At 39.9% G+C, this 22,192-nt stretch overlaps 1 protein-coding gene across 1 annotated transcript in view; it reads left to right on the forward strand.

Moving 5' to 3' along the window:
• The window catches only part of PDE1C (phosphodiesterase 1C), a 59,375-nt gene that overhangs the window by 25,358 nt on the left and 11,825 nt on the right, over positions 1-22,192 (forward strand). Inside the window, exons 7-9 of the mRNA XM_058805035.1 lie at positions 1,072-1,173; positions 2,524-2,644; positions 16,817-16,898. Of these exons, the coding sequence (XP_058661018.1) occupies positions 1,072-1,173; positions 2,524-2,644; positions 16,817-16,898 (305 nt within the window). The remainder of the gene's footprint in view (positions 1-1,071; positions 1,174-2,523; positions 2,645-16,816; positions 16,899-22,192) is intronic.

Raw genomic sequence — 22,192 nt, forward strand, 5'->3', positions numbered from 1 at the left:
CAACATTCTGGTATTTTAAACTGTTTAGGAACATCCATATCACCTTCAGAGAAATTTCAACTGGAGCCTAAACTACTGTTGTAATACTACTACTAATGGTGATGATGATAATTATGATAAGAGTAATGAAAATATGAGAGAGAGAGAGAAATAACATCCAAGAGAAACAAGTGATGAACAATACCATTTCTCGCCTCCTGCTGACTGATGCCTAGTCTGTCACCAAGTAATGATCACTGGCTCCAGTTTATATATTGGGGATAACGTTCTATGGTATAGAGTATGTCTTTGGCCAGATGGATCAGCTGTCCTGGATATGCTCCCTCCCAGCTTCTTGTGCACCTGCTCACTGTCAGAGTATGGGAAACTCCAAGGTCTGTGTTTTGGAGTAAGTACTACTTATCAACAACAAAATCATCAAGTGTGTTATCAATATTATTCACATATTAAGCCCAAAACACAGCATTTTACCAGTTAAGAAGAAAATCAACTCTAGTCCAGAAAAACAAAACAAACAGGACAGCAAGTTTGCTTTACAAAATCTCATACAGGAATATTTTGAATTAATAATAGCAGGGAAGTAGTGCAGGTTCTCAAAGGTCTTTATTTCATATATGCATCATATACACTAGGCAATTTTTTTAATGTGGTGAGTTTCCACCATATGACTCAACCTTAAACATGCATATTGTTCAGCTGAATCAAGGTATCTCATTCTGAGGCTTTAAACAGTCTTTTCCCTTCCTTCTAAGAATGCCCTAGAGAAGAAAACAATTTAGGAAGTTTGTGCTTAATTGAAAAAGGAATACTAATACCAATGTGCTCTTCAGAAAACATCTAATATTTCTCTTACCAAAGATTAGCCACCTGGCTTCATTTGCATACCTCCCATTTCTATGTTTGTGCAGAAAATCCTTCATCCTCTTCCCCATCCCTGAAAAGGAATGAAGAGTTACATACAAAAGCATTACTGCCAATAATTTGCAGATAACAAAAGAGACTGGAGTGTGTCTGATGGTGGTTTTTGTGCTTCTCTTTCCTTGCTGCCCTCACTGTGATGCTATCCAAAAGGGAATTTAGAGCTCTAGTCATTGAGATGGTGTTGGCTACCGATATGTCCTGTCACTTCCAGCAAATCAAAGCTATGAAGAATGCTTTGCAGCAACCAGAAGGGTGAGTCATTTCACAACATAGCCCAGTGAGGGGGCTGCATTTCAGCTTGTGCTTTGCCAATGTGCTAAACTTCAAAAGCACCTCTCCAGAGGCCCTCTCTTTCTTTGATATCTACAGCAATTTTCTTTCTGCTGGTGAGTCTTGAATTATTTCACTTATGAAGGGATGGGCACATGCCTACATGCACATCTATATTCTGTGCTGGTGGCCCAAAGCTTTCAAATGTCACCATTGTTGGGACCAGCCTCATTGGGCATTTCCCTGGTGGGTAACATCAAGGACATGAGTCATTAGAGTAACCTCTATAACTGAGTATGACTTAGGTTATAAGACCTGCAGAACATAACTTGCACTTTGCCCTCATGCAGATGGTATCAGCTGCCACCCCCAAAAGGGACCTTCTTCATAAACAGAGAACAGATGAAAACTTGAGATCCACTGAGGGAAGGACTGGAAAATAACAGATGGAGCACTATGGGGAAAGCCTTTTCTTCTCCCAGTATGCCACTGGGAGCTGTAGTATTTTGTCGACAGCTTTTTCCCAAAAATTCCTTCTACATTGCCTTGAGTGATGGGCAGTTATTCACCCTGGACACAGATATACCAGAATTATACCTGTATCAGAATTATACCTGTATCAGAGTGGGGTGTTGCTGGCCATTTGATCCCCTCAAAAGCTACAACTCCTTCAACTATTTTGGATAGCCAAAAAGCAGAATTTAAAAATGAGAGCACCCATACCAAGAAAGCATTATTTAATGGGTTCATGGGCTAGCCTCTTAGGTTATGATAATCAGAAATCACCAGCACTTTTTTTTCTGTGAAATCAGGATTCCCTTCTGTACTCATACTAGTCTTCTATCAGAGAAAAATTTATCAGTTATTGTCTAGATTTGTCAGAGTCCCAGACATCCCCACTGTTCATTAGAGTGGGATGATAGGGACTATTTTCTCTTCTAAGCTGAATAAATACAGCACTGATTAAATGGGGAGCACAGCAGCTCTGCAAGACCATAACCTAAGAGGCTAGCCCAAGAACCCAGTAAATAATGCTTTCTTGGTATGGGTGCTCTCATTTTTAAAATCTTTACAAGCAACCCTGTAAATTTTCTGAGCAAAGCTGAGCAATATTTCTTTTTGCATTTCTTAGTATCTCTTTTAAACCAGGAATCAAATATGTTGGAGAAATAAGACAGTCTTTCACAGTTGTTTGATTTTATGATCAAAGAAACCACTTCACAAATATCCTGGCCAAAGATTATAATTACCTTATTTTCCTGTAGGTAAGATTTTTGTCATTCTTCCCTGCAAGAGCAGACAATTAATTTTTTTGATCCTTTGGGTTTTCAGAATTGACAAGCCGAAAGCCTTATCACTGTTATTACATACAGCAGATATCAGTCATCCAGCCAAGGCCTGGGATCTCCATCATCGCTGGACCATGTCTCTGCTAGAGGAGTTCTTCAGACAGGTAAAGCTAGGGAAGTTCTTTTCTTTTCTGCAGTTGAGAGGGAGTGTGTAGGACTGGGTAAGGAAGTAAGAAAATGTTAACACGGATATGTTTCTTTTTCTCTGATGTTTTTAAGAACCTCCCAAATAGTATGGAGCTTTGTCCTCTGGCACAATTAGCACTGGCTATTATGCCTCTTAGGCATAGGATAGGAAGCTAGTGTCTGATACATTCCCTATAGATTTAAACATTACCTACATAGAAAAAATTCTAATTTGGGAAGCTAATAAGTCTTTCAAATTAGGAAAAGATGGAATATATGTCACTCAGCTCTAGAACCATAAAACCATGTTTGTGTAGGTGTACTTTAGAGAACTCTACTTTCATTGTTGGAATGGATGTGAAAAAGGCCTACTTTGCCCTTACTTTAAAAGAAGTGAACTGATCAAAATTATAGTTCATTGTGGATCACCTGTTGACTGACCCACAAATCTAGACAAATCATTGAGCTCTGTGTGATGATTATAAGGTTCTCAAGTGATTAATAAAAAGTATTTAAAGAATTAAATAAAAACAATAAGTAAAAGCAAACAGAGCACTTAAGGAGTGTATAGGATACTTTTCTCCAGTGTGAGTTGCTAACCTAAGCAGTGCTAGCACTTAAGTGCTTATTTTCTCTGCAAAGTCCAATAACTTCATGTTCTACAGTAAATCTAAATGCAAAAGGGGAAAATATGACAATTCTTTAAAAGCTCAGACAATTTTAAAAAATGGTATCTGTTTTTAAAGACACTGCAGTAATCCCTGTTTTAACAAGGATATTGCAAAAATTTGCTTTGAAATTATTCCTTTGGTTTGTTTTTCAAACCAAGAGTTGTTTTACTGGGTGGAAGCAGATAGCTCATCATTCTGTCTTGCCACACAGGAGGCTCATGCATGTAGGATGAGGTTAACATGAATTTTAGGGAAAATCTGTGCATATTTATGCTTTTCTAGCTCAAAGTTATACTAGATGTGATAAAATACATGACTGCCAAAGACTTATGAGGAAATTAAGATTACCTCACTTTAGGATGTGAGACCACAAAATCTCCAAGTTTTGATTTATTTTACACATGTAATGAAGACAATCTATTATTTTATATGTTTTAAAGAGTATTTTAATTTCAGCCAACAAATTCTACCCTAATTTAGTAGACAGATTTTTTTTTTTTAGATAACGCTATATATAAAACTCATATTCTAATTCCAAATTCAGATGGAGTAATAATTTCCTCTTCAGGAAAACGATTAAGCTTACCATGAAGCATAGACTTGTGTTCATTGAAGTTATTGAGTACTAGATCAATGAGTACATCCCTTCTTAATATTAGAAGAAAAACTCACATCTCACAAATTGCTGTCCTAGTTCTGGCCATGACAGAGTTACTTTTTGCAGTAGACAGGAAGTAGCATGGCTAGGACCTGGAGGTTATTCTATCTCACTTCATTTTCCAGGGATGAAGGAAGGGCTGTTTTATGAGTTGGGGTGGTGTTCAGTGAGCATTTCCATGTGAATCACTTCCTCTCTCTTGAACTTTCTTATCTCATTGCTGTTTCCAGTAGATTACTGTTATTTCAATTGCTAATCTTTACCTTTGTGCCTCCAATTGTCCTTTCCAGCCCACTGCAGGGGAAGGGGAAGGGAAAGGGGAAGAGAGGAGTAAGTGAGCAGTGAGCAGTCATGGTTTGGAGTTTTTTGGTGGGAGTACTAAATTTAAGGATACCATTCGTAAACCAAAACGGCCTAGTTTGGCACCCACTGTGGGACTCAAAGAATTGAGATAACAGCAGATGTGGTCCCAGAGTGTTGGAAACAAATTTGATCTAGGCATTTGGTTTACTATGTATGGAGTGGTCACAGTGTTGCTTGGTCTGTTCACAAGGTTGTGGTACCTAACCCTGGTAGTGAAGCCATGCCACTGGGAGCCCTGTCCTGGGTGTGGGCATTGACAAAGGGTTTGGGAAGAGAACAGAAACTCTTAGTCTCTGGAGCAGCTCCATCAAGTGTGAAAGAAAGGTATTAATTCTTGCAAGTATGTTCTAGTAGTGTGGTCAAGCGGGGGGAAAGCTGTGGAGAAATGTATCTAGTACCTGAAAGAATTAGCTGCACTGTAGGTACCTATAAGGGTTCAAGAAACAAGCAGTCCCTTGCAAACTCAGATCAGGTCCAGCTTACACAATCCATGTGGCAGAAGTTTGTATGCAGCACACCATTCTTGTAAACAAACTCATTAGCATTGATATCAATGAAGGAAAGATAATAAAGAGGGCTTCAGGTGACTACACTACCGTGGCAATATAAAATAATTTTTTTCCTTCCCAACTGCGGACAGACTTGAAAATTCAAGCATGTTAGAGGGGAAATGCCCTATGCACCTCCAGTATGGGCCACAGTCTCTGGAAAAGGCACACGCCATGAGATAACCTGCAGTTTTACTTGACCCCAGAGTAGACATGAGGAAGTGGGATGGAAAACCCACCCCTACCCCAGCAGCACAAGTGTGTGAATTGAGAGGAAGGACAACCACCACAGAAAATTCTTCAAGCATAAATGCTGCTCCAGTTTCCAGTGGGCTAGTTGTCAGACACAATGGAATGGAATCCATTCTTCTGATCCTCTTGAAAGGACATCCAGTTCACATTTACAAGACACGAACAATGACTATGACTACAACTAGAGGGGCTCTGCCTCCAGCAGGAGGAAAGGGACAACCTGATCAATTGGACTGTATGGATCTGATGGCTTTGTGCATCAGACCTGCAGGAGTATAAAGCTTCAGTTGACACTAGCACACCTGTACCCTGATGCCATCAGGATCTATAGGGACATATCAACAAGAAAGCTAAATTAATAAATGCAAAAGATTTTATTTTCGCAACTGAAAATACGGTCCTCAGAAGCCACAGTCAAAGAGACAGCGTCAAGCCTGGGATCGACACTGGGTGAACCTGGATCTGACTTCTGTCGCATCAGATCTCCCTCTGATCACGAATGCCATCTCCGGCAGGGCTGTTTTATACAGTTTTTTATGCCTGAGGCAGAGGTGCCCCGATTTCTTTTGTTACCCTGCATATGTATGAAGTTTCTAAAATTTTACTGTGCAGAGTTGGACAATTGCTGTTTCCTGGGTAGTGGCGGACACTGATCATGTCAGGGGAAGTCGTATATTCAGATGTATGTTTATCGAAGACTTTGGTTATCTTGATTGATGGTATCTATCAAACACTGATCGTCCTTGGGTGTTCCCTGATGGTTCCGAGGGAAGCCCATCTCCACACCAGCCACGTTCTTTTATTAGTAAACGAGTCATTCTTCTCCTGCTGCCACCAGGAGTTTTGTAACTTCAGTGTGGTAATCTGTCTCCAGGTTGTCCGTGGTCAGAGGCTCGCTGGATGTTAAATTTATTTTACAATTTTTATTTTTATACTTTTTCCCCCTAAGCATGAATTACTTTACATTATATATTACAGAGAGAATCTATTTCTGTGTCTCTGGTGACAGGGGGATCCCAACAGATGAATGTACTGGAAACAAAAGGCAGAAATACCCCATTCTGATTAGCGCAGAGGTCCTGAGTGTCCTTGGCATAAATTCACTCAGGAGAGCCTATTTCAAGGACCCAAGAGGGCATTGTCAGGCTTCTGGAATAGTTTCTGTGGAGACAGAGGAAATTAGACAGCTGAACACCTTGCCTGGTCTCTCAAAGGACCCTTCTGCTGTGGGAATGATGAAGGTTAAAGAACAGTAGGTACCAGTTACTACTACAGCAGTGCATCATCAGCAATACTGCCCCAGCCGGGACTCTGTGACCCGCATCCATGAGATGATTCATGAACTGGAGAGCCAGGGAGTGGTCAGTAAGACTCACTCACCCTTTAACAGTCCCATATGGCCAGTGTGTAAGTCCAGTGGAGACTGACAGTGGACTGTTGTATCCTGAACACCGTCACAACAGCACTGAGAGATGCTGTGTTGGATATGTTGGAATTTAAGGATGATCTGGAGTCCAAGACAGAAAGATGGTGCCATCATGTACACTACTAATGTGTTTTTCTCCATTTCTTTGTCAAGAGAATGCAGGCCACAGTTTGCTTTTGCCTGGAGGGGTGTCCCCTACACCTGAAACTGATGACCCCAGGAGTGGAAGCCCCACTATTTGCCATGGACTGATTCAGACTAAACTTCAAGAGAGTGGGGCTCCAGAACACTTGCAACATGTTGATGACATTATTGTATGGTGCAACACAACAGAGAGAGTTTTTTTGGAAAAAGGAATATAATCCACATCCTCCTGAAGGTCAATTTTGCCATAAAGCAAAGTCAAGGGACCTACCCAGGAACATCAAGTTTTAGGAGTAAAATAGCAAGATAGATATCATCAGATTCCAGTGGATATGGTCAAAAACATAGCAGCTATGTTCTCACCAGCCAGCAAGAAGGAAACACAAGCTTTCCTCAGTACTGTGGGTTTTAGAAGGATGCATATTCCAGATTACAATCAGATTGTAAACCCTCTCTAACAAATTACCCAGAAGAAGAAACATTTTAAGTGGGGTCCTGAACAGCAACAAGATTTGTAACAAATTAAACAGGAGATTCCTTGGGAGCAATAGGCCCAGTTAGGGCAGGACAAAATGTGAAAAGTGTGCTGTACACTGCAGCCAGGGAGCATGATCCTTCCTGAATCTCTGGATGAAGGTACCCTGGGAGACTTGAAGAAAACCCCTGTGATTCTGGAGTCTGGAATACAAAGGATATGAGGCCTGTTACCTCTCAACTGAAAAAGAGCTACTGGCAGTTTATGAAGAAGGAGTTCTAACTGCTTCAGAAGCGATTGTCACTGAAGTACAGCTCTTTGTGGCACCCTGATAGTCTGTTTGAGGCTGGATATTGAAAAGGAAAGTCCTCTTCACATATTCAGATGCATGCTAAGTGGTCTGTTCTGATCACTCAGAAACCCCTAATTGCCCAGGGATATTGGCCTGAAGGCAAAACCACAAATCACGAATTGGCCTCAAGGCAAAAATTTTAGACTATCATCATCATTGGAGGAGGAAAAGATGACATGTGCTGAGGAGCTCCCACCATATATAATCAGCTACCAGAAAATGAAAAGTGATATGCACTCTTTACTGATGGCTGTTTTGTAGGAATATACTGAAAATCAAAAGCCATTGTGTGGAGTTCTATGTGATGAGTTGCAGCAATTAGACAAAGTGGATTTAGGCTGCAGTTGTTAGATGTCCAGCTGGCTTTAGATTTTTCTGAATGAGACAAATGGCCAGCACTCTACCTCTACACTGATTTGTGGATGGTAACAAGTGCTCTGTGGGGGTGGCCCACAGACCAATGGAAAAAGACCGGTTGACTGCGTGGAGTAAACCCATCCAGACTGCTGAAATGTGGCAAGACACTGCTGCCTGGCTTGTAAAACTAAGTCATGTAGATGCAAGTACACCTAAGAATCGGGTTACTGAAGGGCAATGCAACAATGGATGAGTGGATTGAGCTGCCAAGATTAAAGTGTCTCAGGTGTATCTGGATTGGCAGAATAAGGGTGAATTATTTCTGGCTCGGTGGGCCCATGATACCTCAGGTCATCAAGGAAGAGATGTAACAGGGAGGAGATGGGCTTGTAACTGAGGGTGGACTTAACCATGGATCCTGTCTCTCAGGTTATCCACAACTGAGAAATACGCACTGCAGTCAAGGAGGCCAAGTGCGTAAACCCTCTGTGGGATGGGGGACAATGGTTGAAATATAAATATGGGGAGGCCAGGGAGATTGTTCACAAAACACTCGCTCAAACCCACCAAGTAGTATGTACTTACAGTAGTGGAAACAACCACTGGAGATGTGCTCACTGCCTGTAATGCCATCCTGGGCCTTGAAAAACAAGTTCTGTGGCAACATGACACCCCAGAAAGAATTGAGTCAGACAACAGGACTAATTTTAAAAATCACCTCAGAGACACCTGGGCCAGAAATCATGGTATGGAGTGGGTATATCATATTCACTATCATGCACCAGCCTCTGGGAATATTGAATGGTAAAACGGGATGTTAAAAAAGATGTAGAAAGCAATATGTGGTGGGATATTCAAGCATTAGGATCTACATTTTGTGGAGGCATCTGGTTAGTCCATACTAGAGGCCCCACTAATTGAGCTCCTCCTGTGCAATTAAAACCTCCACATACCATATAAGGGGGCAAAGTCACTGTGGTGCATATGAGGAATATGTTTGGAAAGAAGTTTGGCTTAGCCCTGCTTCAAGCAAATGTGGGATTGTTTTGCTGAAGGATCTGGGTGCACTTGGTGTGTAATGCAGAGTGATAGGGAAACATTACCTTGAAGGGATTTGATTTCTGGGTGAGAAGAGTCTGTAATGTTGAATTGTATGATACTGGCTGCTGAATGACACTGCCACTGTATGCCATAAGCACCATGAACAGTGGATATGGACTGCTCCAGATACACCAGTTGTGAGCTCCTGATGCATCTTGCACACACCCAACAGAACACCAGCCCTCCTGCCCTTGAAGATGTCTAGGATGGATAGAATCCACAGTCATGGACTAAATCAACTTAACAGATATCTTGGAGGGATGGCCATTGACTACAAAAATTATAATAGTGCTTGTAAACACATACAGATATATATATTTTCTCTAAAATGATATAAATATATAGTTGGAAAGTGTAAGGTCTTGGCATAATGCAAATGGTATAGAATAAGGAGTGGGTACTGTTCTGGTTCAAACAGGACAGGGTAATTTTTACAGCAGCCAGAGGAGGCATCGCTAGGACCTGGAGGTTATTCCATACCACTTCACATAATTTTCCTGAGATGGGGGAAAGGCTTTCTTCTGGGTTGGGGTAGTGTGGCAGCAGTCAGGTTGGGCTCCATGCTGAGCATCTGCATGTGAATCACTTGCTGTTCTCTTGTACAATTCTGCTATTCATATTGTTGCGATTATGGTTTGTTTTCTTACCTCATTGCTGTTTCCAAGAGATTGTTCTTAAGTCTGTATCGTTTTTTATGCCTTCAATTCTCCTTTCCAACCTTTCACTCCAGAGGGAGTGCAATGGGTAATAGGTAGTGAGCAAGTAGTGAGTTTTGAGGTTTTTAGTGGGAGCAGTAAATTGGAGAATACTGTCCCTAAACCATGATATTGAGAACTACTACTAGCCAAGGGGACTATGATTGTAAGGACCCTGCTTGACCTAGGATTGGAAATGTATTTCCTTATGGTCACTTATTGCAGACCCTTTCCTTTCCCTTATGCTACGTGTTCTTCAGAGACATAAAGCCTGACTTAACCTATATTAGAAAAGATCCCCAGCTCTGTTTATTTCCCAGTATTTTGAGATGTGACATGGCACAGGTCTTGATACATCAAGTGACCATGCTGTAGGTATGAAAGATTCTAAGTACAAAACCGGTTTTTTTATACTCAACATGTTTGAGCATTTCTTAAAGCAACCCTTAATTAATTAGTTCTACTAATGCATTTTAGCTAGCCATTAGGAAGCTGCTCAAACAGCTTAGAAACCAAGTGTCTTTCTGAGCAGTCACAAAGGCAGGCAGGTGTTCTTTCCAAGATAATTAGCCACTGTGATTTTTAGAAGGTCTAAGGAGTAAGAGAAGAATTATGAGCTGGCATTGAGAGATGTGTCATTGAGAGTGACACAGCTGACACAGTAAAGGAATGTTACTTAGAAATATTTCTGTGTTTAATTTGTGTTCTACCCTGATATTTGTATATCAGGCTCCTAACATAAATCAGAATTATTCTGCAATAGAAGGATACTATTGCTTGTTGTTCCACACAAAATCCTAACAGAAAATATGCATCCCTTTTATGTATGTTATATTAACAAAAATAGGAATTTAGCTCTTATATCCACAGAAGACTTTCTCTGCCTATGTTTCCTGAATATTTTAGCTTCTCTTTGACATTGGTCAGAACACTGGCAAGAAATTCAGCACAATTATAACGACCTGCTAATTTAAGTAAATTGTTTTACAGTATATTTAACAGGCTATTTAAATTTGAATGCTCTGTAGGGAGTACTGCAGCTGTGTCATCCTATACATATCTTCCCAACACAAAGCAATGTTACAGAGTGACTGAATTAAAATAACAGGCCTTTTGGACCATGTGACTTGAAAAACTGGAAAACTGGGAAATATGGGGTTATAACACTTGATCTTCTACTATCTTGTGATTCTAGAAAAGGACTTGCACTTCTGAGGGCTGGTAGGCATGTTTGGATTTATGTAGTTAAAATGTAAATGTAATCTAAAGGTAATGTGAAATGTCATGTTCACAGCATCATAGAATACCAGATTGGAAGGAAGCTTGGATCGTCTGGTCCAACCTTTCTTAGCAAAAGTCTAGCTTAGCTAAGAAAAAAAAGCTAAGCTTAGCTTTTCTTTTGCTAAGTCTTTCTTAGCAAAAGTCTAGATGATCCAGCACCTTTTACAGCTGAATCTTCAGAGTGTCCAATGCTAGGGAATCCACCACTCCCCTGGGTGGATCATTTCAGTGGCTGATCTCATTGTGAAAATTTTTTGTCCTATGTCTAATCAGAATCTCTTCAGGAGTAACTTGTATCCATTACCCCATATCTTTCCATGTGCCTCCTTGTAAAGTGGGGGTCCCCATCTTCTCTGTAGCCACCCTTTAAATACTGGAGCCTGGTGATAAGGTCTCTTTTAAATTTTCTTTTCTCAAGGCTTAACGATGCAGTTCTCTCAGCCCTTTCTTACATGACAGGCTTCACAGATGCTTCATCATCTCTGTAGCCCTTCTCTTGACCCTCTCCAGCCTATCCACTTATTTTTTTTTTGCACGGGAGGACCAAAACTGAACACTGTATTCCAGCTGTGACCTGGCAGGTGCTGAGTAGAGTGGAATAATGATTTCATTATCTCTGCTGGTGATGCCCTTGTTGATGCAGCCCAAAATTCTGTTGTTTTCTTCACCAGAGCACCACATTTGTATTAGCTTTTAGTCCAACAGGACCCCCAGGTCCTTTTCCACAGAGCTGCTCCTCATTTGGGTTGTTCCCAGCCTGTGTTGTGGTCCTGGATTATTTTTTCCCAGTGGTATCACCTTACATTTGTCCCTGTTGAACTTCATAAGGTTCTTGTAAGCCCACTCTTCCAGCCTATCTAGCTCTAGCAGCAGGATGGCTCTCCCTTTAGAAGTGCTCCATTTCCCACTTGGTTTGTACAATCAGCAAACTTCACCAGTGTGGAGAGATTTATTAATAATTGGTTAGCTGAGAAAGGCCACGCTGAAATAATGCCGCTGGTTAAGCTGAAAGAGAAAAGCCAGCAGTCAGCAAGCTAAAAGGAAAGGTCAGCAGTGACCTTGCTGCAACATGAGGAAAGGGAGTAGAGATATTCCTGAATATATCCTGAGAATATGTAGAAAGTATCAAAAGTAGAACCATAGGAATGTAGAAGTAGGCGTAGATGCTGATATGTAAGCTGACCAATCCTGAGCTCAACTTTTGCAATATGTATGAAGCTTATTATTAACTGTATTTAACCCGCCGTACTGATCAATAAAATTGGGCCTATGATGATCAACGGATGTCTGGGTCTCCTTCCTTCGACAAGCTGATTTGCCTTCAAACTTATCTCATGCTATACCTGTGAGCAAGGATGCTGATTTAGAATTAGATCAGTATATTCAAAAATTAACTCAGCCTTACAATAGACAATCTAACAAACCAGGGAAAAGACAGCGAAGAAAGGAAAAACAACGCAAGCAGAAGGAAGAAAGGGAGAAGCAAAGCAAGCAGAAAGAAAAATGAGGTTTGTTCTTGTTATACTGCTCAATGCTGTAGCAAGTGAAGCAGTAGGAATAACACACTTTAGTCAACCAAGGGAAAATTTATGGGTGACACTTGCTAATCAAACTAACCAATCATCACTTTGTCTTAGTCTTGGAGGAGTCACTAACCCATTTCGAACATGCCTGGTGGGACTTCCGGTGTGGTCTCCTGGAGAATTTTGCAGTTTGATAAACAACCAAACCTTATGTATGTCTAACATGTCAAACATCACATTGCCGGTGCAACAAGGGTATACTGCAGGTCAGAGTGATGGCTATCGTCAATGCTTACTAATCCAATCACTTAACACCTCTTTGCATTCTCCTCCTGAGGAATTGGATCTTTTTGGAAGTACAAATGCCAGCGTATCTAACACTACAGCTGGTGGATGGTTTAGCTTCAGACTTTTGGGTGCTCAGAATTTAAACCAACCTAAAGAAACATGGGCCACCCTAGATTCATCCCTGAATGTGAGTGAATTCTCTCCACAGCATTACAATCAATATAACGGCACAAATATCACAGCACCAATGAAATTACCCACAGGAATATTTTTGATTTGTGGAGACAGGGCATGGAATGGCATACCAGCTAAACCACAGGGTGGACCCTGTTATTTGGGAAAATTGTCACTGTTTCACCCTAATGTGTCCTTGCTAATGCAGCTGAGTCAAAATTCAAACAGGAAAAAACGCAGCATACATGACTTAGACTGCAGCAAGATAGGAGATCCACGGTTTTGGGGCACATTCAAACAGGTGGTGGTTTCAACTATCTTGCCAGGAGGATCTGCCAATAAAGCCATGAATTTAGCAAAACAATTAGGATGCTGGGCAAGGGATGAGTTGAACAAGACATCACAAATTCTAGACATGTTAACTGCAGATGTGCAAAGTGTTAACCATGCTGTTTTGCAGAATAGAGCTGCTGTAGATTTTTTGCTCTTAGCACAAGGGCATGGATGTGAAGAGTTTGAGGGAATGTGTTGCATGAATCTGTCTGATCATTCGGTGTCCATTCACTCTAAGATAAAAGAATTGCAACAGGGACTTCACAAACTTAAGGAAGAAGACGGTTTAGGAATTGACGAATGGCTTAAAGGCTTAGGACTTGGACCGTGGCTGAGGAACCTTGTGATCTATGCTATAGGCCTGCTGGGTGTAATCTTACTGTTTTTGCTTATTTTGCCTTGTATCTTTAACTGTATTCAAAACATGGTTAGCCGTACAATAGCAAAAACATGGCAAACTAATCTCCTTGCGCAAGAAGAAAACGGGGGAAATGTGGAGAGATTTATTAATAATTGGTTAGCTGAGAAAGGCCACGCTGAAATAATGCCGCTGGTTAAGCTGAAAGAGAAAAGCCAGCAGTCAGCAAGCTAAAAGGAAAGGTCAGCAGTGACCTTGCTGCAACATGAGGAAAGGGAGTAGAGATATTCCTGAATATATCCTGAGAATATGTAGAAAGTATCAAAAGTAGAACCATAGGAATGTAGAAGTAGGCGTAGATGCTGATATGTAAGCTGACCAATCCTGAGCTCAACTTTTGCAATATGTATGAAGCTTATTATTAACTGTATTTAACCCGCCGTACTGATCAATAAAATTGGGCCTATGATGATCAACGGATGTCTGGGTCTCCTTCCTTCGACAAGCTGATTTGCCTTCAAACTTATCTCATGCTATACCTGTGAGCAAGGATGCTGATTTAGAATTAGATCAGTATATTCAAAAATTAACTCAGCCTTACAATAGACAATCTAACAAACCAGGGAAAAGACAGCGAAGAAAGGAAAAACAACGCAAGCAGAAGGAAGAAAGGGAGAAGCAAAGCAAGCAGAAAGAAAAATGAGGTTTGTTCTTGTTATACTGCTCAATGCTGTAGCAAGTGAAGCAGTAGGAATAACACACTTTAGTCAACCAAGGGAAAATTTATGGGTGACACTTGCTAATCAAACTAACCAATCATCACTTTGTCTTAGTCTTGGAGGAGTCACTAACCCATTTCGAACATGCCTGGTGGGACTTCCGGTGTGGTCTCCTGGAGAATTTTGCAGTTTGATAAACAACCAAACCTTATGTATGTCTAACATGTCAAACATCACATTGCCAGTGCAACAAGGGTATACTGCAGGTCAGAGTGATGGCTATCGTCAATGCTTACTAATCCAATCACTTAACACCTCTTTGCATTCTCCTCCTGAGGAATTGGATCTTTTTGGAAGTACAAATGCCAGCGTATCTAACACTACAGCTGGTGGATGGTTTAGCTTCAGACTTTTGGGTGCTCAGAATTTAAACCAACCTAAAGAAACATGGGCCACCCTAGATTCATCCCTGAATGTGAGTGAATTCTCTCCACAGCATTACAATCAATATAACGGCACAAATATCACAGCACCAATGAAATTACCCACAGGAATATTTTTGATTTGTGGAGACAGGGCATGGAATGGCATACCAGCTAAACCACAGGGTGGACCCTGTTATTTGGGAAAATTGTCACTGTTTCACCCTAATGTGTCCTTGCTAATGCAGCTGAGTCAAAATTCAAACAGGAAAAAACGCAGCATACATGACTTAGACTGCAGCAAGATAGGAGATCCACGGTTTTGGGGCACATTCAAACAGGTGGTGGTTTCAACTATCTTGCCAGGAGGATCTGCCAATAAAGCCATGAATTTAGCAAAACAATTAGGATGCTGGGCAAGGGATGAGTTGAACAAGACATCACAAATTCTAGACATGTTAACTGCAGATGTGCAAAGTGTTAACCATGCTGTTTTGCAGAATAGAGCTGCTGTAGATTTTTTGCTCTTAGCACAAGGGCATGGATGTGAAGAGTTTGAGGGAATGTGTTGCATGAATCTGTCTGATCATTCGGTGTCCATTCACTCTAAGATAAAAGAATTGCAACAGGGACTTCACAAACTTAAGGAAGAAGACGGTTTAGGAATTGACGAATGGCTTAAAGGCTTAGGACTTGGACCGTGGCTGAGGAACCTTGTGATCTATGCTATAGGCCTGCTGGGTGTAATCTTACTGTTTTTGCTTATTTTGCCTTGTATCTTTAACTGTATTCAAAACATGGTTAGCCGTACAATAGCAAAAACATGGCAAACTAATCTCCTTGCGCAAGAAGAAAACGGGGGAAATGTGGAGAGATTTATTAATAATTGGTTAGCTGAGAAAGGCCACGCTGAAATAATGCCGCTGGTTAAGCTGAAAGAGAAAAGCCAGCAGTCAGCAAGCTAAAAGGAAAGGTCAGCAGTGACCTTGCTGCAACATGAGGAAAGGGAGTAGAGATATTCCTGAATATATCCTGAGAATATGTAGAAAGTATCAAAAGTAGAACCATAGGAATGTAGAAGTAGGCGTAGATGCTGATATGTAAGCTGACCAATCCTGAGCTCAACTTTTGCAATATGTATGAAGCTTATTATTAACTGTATTTAACCCGCCGTACTGATTAATAAAATTGGGCCTATGATGATCAACGGATGTCTGGGTCTCCTTCCTTCGACACACCAGGATACACTTGATCCCATCATCCAGATCATTTGTAAGGATATTAAACAGCATTGGGTCCAGTATTGAATACTGCAGTATCCCACTTGTGACAGGTTGCTAGTTTGAAAAGATGCTATTTACCACCACTTTCTGACAGGCTGGGGCCTGTCAGCCAGTTCCCCACCTGCTGCATGGACCACTTGTCTATACTATAATGCATCAGTGCCTTGAGGAGGAGGCTATTGGAAATCATATAAAAAGTCTTGGAGATATCCAGGTAGACAATGTCCACAGCTTGTCCCAACATCAACCAAGCACGTTACTTTCTCATAGAAAACTTAGTGTTTTCTTTGGAAAAAATTACTAATCTGCAGCCAGTCTTATCTAAAAGATGTGCAAAGAACTGCAAGCCCTGAAAAATCAGTCCTGACAGTGATCTTTGCTCATCAAAGATTTGCTCTGAGAACCGAGATCTCTGGAGAACTGCAGTGAGAAGCATTCTTGTGCTCAAGGGGTTTTTAGTTGGTGCATAGAAGTACCAAACAAGCAGGGAAAGGTCTCATGAAAAGTCACTGGAATCAAGATATTAATTCACTAAGTTCTTCTTGGACTATAACTTTTCCATCGAGACTCAAATTCTCCACAATTTATGTTTAAAAACCCCAATCTAAACAAAATCCAAACTTAATTAAAGAAAGTAAAATGAGAGGCTTTTACAGTCATGACATAATATATGAAAAGTGCAATGTGTTTTGTCTTTTTAAAATTTCTTCTCAATTTTTTTCTCCAGGGTGACAAGGAAGCAGAACTAGGGCTGCCCTTCTCTCCTCTATGTGATCGGACATCTACTATGGTTGCTCAGTCTCAAATAGGTATGTCCCTTTTGGTGCATGCAAAGTAGCATCTTAAAAGAAAAACTTCATCTTCTCAATAGTACTAAGATCCTAGTGATATAATTTGGATTTCTGTTAAAGAGAGGAAATAAGGCACAATGGCATTATTTTCCCCAGATCAACAATTCAAAGAAGAGCCATTAAATTTATGGTGATGGTTCCAATACAGTAATCAAATTGCCTCTGATGTGTTTGCAGAAATAACTACAGTACCTGGTTATGACACTTACTCCATGATTTCATGATTTGTGAAGACAGGGCACACATGAGAATATCATGTGAATGAATGTCGTTGGTGTACATGAAAAGGCAATGCCTGCTCCTTTGATGACCTGGACAAAATATTTTATTCCTTTCTCGCTTTCCCTCCCGATGCTTTAAACCAAACATTACTTTTCACTGAATCCAAGCAACTAGCAAATCTTCTTCTGTGCCCGCAATTCAGAAAAAGAGATCTTTTTACAGACTCACTAACAGCACTTTCTCTACCTCTTCTTCAGTTACTGAGTGAAAAAGCAGGGGAAGCATGAGGCAACAAGCCTCACATTTAGTGAAAGAACAAGAGGCGCTAGTAAAACTATTCAGGGGGCTTCGTACAATGAAGGGAACATGGAAAAGGTGGATTTGTGGGTGGATTTTATACCTTTGAAGTAAGTGAAGAAGATAGATGAATATGTTCCAACCTCAGCTGGAGAATAGGTAGCTAAATGGAATGAAAAGGGAAAGATAACATGGACACTAAAATTGAGAGAACTGAAAAAACCAGAAAGATAGAAAACATATTAAAGAAAGCAAACAAAAATTTAAAGCAAGAAATTTCTCTCAAATAATGAAACAAAGATTTCCCTGAATCTAGGAAACTGTAAATTCATATCTTTGGCTAAGAGCTATTTCTGTTTAAAATTACCTCATTGTTCCTGGTAAGCAAGCCATTATCTCAGAGACAGCATCTCAGATTTTTCTGGCTTTGGAAATTTAGACAATTCACCTAAGAATCTGAGTCTGAAGAGCCCTATACAAGCCTGGCCTGGTTACCAGGCTTGTAGCATTTACTCCTCTGGAACAATAACCTACCAGAAACTGTGTGTTCTGCCAGTAGCTCAGTGGAGGAAAGCAGCAACAAAACTTGAAGTGCTACAGTCTCAGATGAAACTCATGTTGAAGACTCCTGGACATAGGCTTATTTCTGTGCTGTGGGAGAAGAAAAACTCTCCCTCTCTGATTGCTGTGAGAGAAGTTACAGGTAGATACTTCTCTTACACATCTGTTTTATCAACTTTCAGACATGTTCCTCACTCCTTACAGGGAAGAGGAGTTTTGCCTTCCCCAGGGTCCCTCCACATAGGGTTGTGTATGCTTGGGACCCCGTTCTCCTGGTCCTCTCCTTTCGGGCTCCTTTGCTCAGAAAGACCAGAAGAGGAAAGAATCTTCTGTTCTGATGCCCCTTGTGTGAAGCCACTGAAAAATTATTGTTATATTATACCATCAGAAATACAATTTACCATAGAGGCACTTGTCAGTAGGCAAAGGCAGGCTTATTTAGTCATATATTATTTCATTTGTGCAGTTTAGTAATCCATTGACATTAATAGACTACTCTTTATTTTTGCCTTCTACCATTGTAAAATTATTAATTTCTCAGTCTGCTGCACTTTTTGACAGTGTCTTTCTTTATGTCCCTTTTGTTAAATTGCAACCACCTATTTTCTGGCTATCTGCTGAGATAAGACTTTCAAAGTTGTAGGGTAGATTCTCAGACAAATAATCTCCTTTCATTTATTTATTTACCCAATTAATAGTCTTAAAAAAATGTTTCCTGGAATAGTAATTACATTTCTTTGCAGGAGTAAGTTCTTACTGAATTCCAAATTGTGCTATTATATGGTTGGACTTTACGATCTTAAAGGTTCTTTCCAACCTTAGTGATTCTATGACTGTCATCTGCACTAAGGACTAAGCCATCAATTCTCACAAATTAAAAACTTTCGTTCTTAGTGAAATACAATTGTGCTTTTGGTTCTATCAAGGACACAGCCTAGAAATTGTGTTCTAGTGGCTCAATTTGTTTGTAGTTGCTGGTTTGCTGCTGTAAGGTCACTGTAGATGCAACAACAGTAGGCACACATTTTCACTAATTAAAGATTCTCACACAAATGGCAGGTTATAGCAGTACAGTTGATAAAATTAAGCAATCCAACAGAAAAAAAACTCCTCAAAGGAAAGAACGTGTTTCTCCTGTTGTGTCAGGTTATGAAAAAAATTGTTCAGTTTAAGCTGATAAATAAAAACCCAATGAATATAAATTATTGAACTTTATTTTGAAAACCTATTAATGTTAACAATGATCACCAATTTATCATCCCTTTTCTTATTCAATAGAATGAGTATGGCAAATGTTTCTGTACCATTGTGAAGTACAAAAACTGGGAGAGTTATGTTTGGAAGTCAAGATGCTTGTTCAAAGTGGGGGAGAGAAAAAAAATGCAAAGTAAACCGGACCAAGACTTTAATATTTTCCAACAAGCATATCAGGAGCTAAAACCTCTCTGGCTCAAACTCTAGGAAACTAGTGTAATTGAAGATCAGCCTTTATTGTCACCGTCCTCTTTTTGCAGCTGATATATGCAAGAGTATATTTTTTTTGTCCTTTTACTATCAAGAAATAAAAATGTACTTTCAGAAAACAGTGGATGAAGGCTAATGAGTGCATGCTGCTGATTTTTTGCTTTATGGTGAACTTTAGAGAAACTGTCCTCTATCCATTTTTTTCAATGTTGATGTTCACAGGTATAGCAAGTGAACACTAGGCATATGCCTGGAATTCACTCTTAACGTGCAGTATTAACTGGTGAAATCATCTTAGTCTCTAGCATACAGAAGTGTTTATCATGTTCATTCTGTTGAAGGAGAAAAATGTTAAACTGGTCATTACCACTAATAGGTTTTAAAACTCAGGCTGATTTGATATTCAGGGTTTTAAATAGCAAACTAAATTACTGTGTTTAAATCTCAGTGTCTTCAGGTAAAGAGGAAGAGGAAACAAGGGGAGCAAGGCATGTGCGAATATGGCAAAAGTTACATAATGCTTAATAAAGTCCTAATTTCTTTTTCTACAATAGCAGATTATGATTCCAATTTTGTTATAATCCCTATTTTAAAGTAACATAGTTGAATAACTTATTAATGTTACAGGTAATAGAGGAAAAATATGCCACTTACCAAAGAAAAGTTATCCTATGTATTTGAGTTTGTTTACCTGTGGTCCCTTTTGGGACCTCTGCTCACCTTTTTTGATGAGATGCAAGACCTCTCACAGGGAAAACTTGATTCTTAAACACAACTGTTTAATGTGTTTATGTGTAACTGTTCAGTATCTCAGGAAACAGATCCCACCATCCTGCTGCTGGAGTTAGTGATGCATTCATCTGTCTGGTATCAGAGATTTGCATGTCTCAGGGTTTTTAGTGGTGGAGGAGCAAATGGCAGTGGTATTACTTGCTGAGCAGAATGACAAGGTACTATGACTTGGGTTTCTTTGGTCATTAAGAGGTAAATAAGTTTTTGAGTGAAGGAGAATGGAAGAGACATATAGACAGCCAGACACACAAATGCCACAGATGCGTAAATCAAGTTCTCATTATCCTTATGATTCCTGTGGCACATTTAACACTGTTCTAAGTTGGTTGCTTAAAAAAATTACATTAATTTTGCAGGGACTATCAGCATTGTGGTCTAGCATAAAATTTTCTGTTCAAGTTTTATACTGCATGCATTTCTGATTAACTACCTGGGAATTCTTTTTTTCTAAATTTTACTAGATAAGACTGATACAGTGTTATGCAGGCATGTGATTCACATGTACAGATAAGACTGCATGTGTCCCCAGATTTACAGCCTATAACGTAAAAGTAACATTTTTTATTTGATTGTCATGAAAATACACCTTATAATCCATCCTTTTCAAAACTCAGCAAAAAGATGGGGAGGGAAATGGAACTAGCAGGATACTTAACTTCTTTGCACTCAAGATGTGGATTGAAGCATGAATTCAGGTGCCTGAACCATATGATCACTTCTTTTGTTGTTCATGTTATCATCAAGAATCACCAGTAGCATATAAATATATCATTACTTGCCCAGAAAAATTAAAATATTGTTAATGAAAAATTAATTGTTAAAAATTTAAAAATACCTAAAATTTGTAATAGTGGGGGTTTGTAACAGTAGTAATTGTAACCTGAATTTTAACGTGCCTTAGGAGGGATCAAGGACTTTGTTGTTTTCTTGGCTACCTGCAGCACTAAGTAATTTCATAAATGAAGTACTAAAAGAATTAGGGAAATATGTAAGCTACTCACTTCCACATTTTATTCATGTATCTTGGGTTGGAAATGGAAGATGTGGTTTGGGGTGTATATTCTATTGCCATCTGTTAGAGGTGGAGCAGTTATCTTCTGTTAATTTGGCCACCTGTTAAAACCAGGTGGGACAGTTTTCCTTATCTCTTCCACAACCAATCCTCCCTCCAGAAAATATCTTCTGTTAATAGACCATTGAGTCTCACTGCATGACTGATAAAATTACATCATCCCATTGTGAAATGCTCCACCCAGGGGGAGGAGCCAGGCATTCCTACCTGAATATAATCTGAGATTTGAAACACCAGAGTCAGCCTTTCCACTGGATTCCCAGAGGAAGACCAAGCCCATCTTCACCACCACTGGATCTTCAGAAGAAAACTACACCTTTCTACAGGATCACTGCTTTCAAAAGAACCATATCTATCACTTCAGGATGACTGCAGCTACCATTTAATCAGACTACTACCACCACCCTGACTGACAGTGAGTCAGGTCATATTCTGACTCTGTCAGTGTTGTTTTGTATTACTGCATTTTTACTTCACTTTTATTTTTTGCCTAATAAAGAACTGTTATTCCTACTCCCATATCTTTGCCTAAGAGCCCCCAGTTTCAAAATTGCAATAATTCAGAGAGAGGGAGTTTACATTCTTTATTTCAAGCGAGCCTCCTGCTTTCATTAGCTGACACCTGGCCTTTCAAACCAAGACATCATACAATTTAGATTTTCCTTCATCTCGTAACCTTATGTCCACAGAGCTCATCAGTCTGCATTTCCCAATGTTCACATCAGGCCCATATTCATTTCTGTCAAACTATATACTGAAGTAGAAATTTTTTTTGTCTCTATTTTCTCTCTCTTTTTTTTTTAATATTAAAAAATGTGGGAAAAGCATCTAGATCTCTTTATTG

Source organism: Ammospiza caudacuta, chromosome 1 (genome assembly GCF_027887145.1).
Source record: "Ammospiza caudacuta isolate bAmmCau1 chromosome 1, bAmmCau1.pri, whole genome shotgun sequence".
NCBI classification, from domain to species: Eukaryota; Metazoa; Chordata; class Aves; order Passeriformes; family Passerellidae; genus Ammospiza; species Ammospiza caudacuta.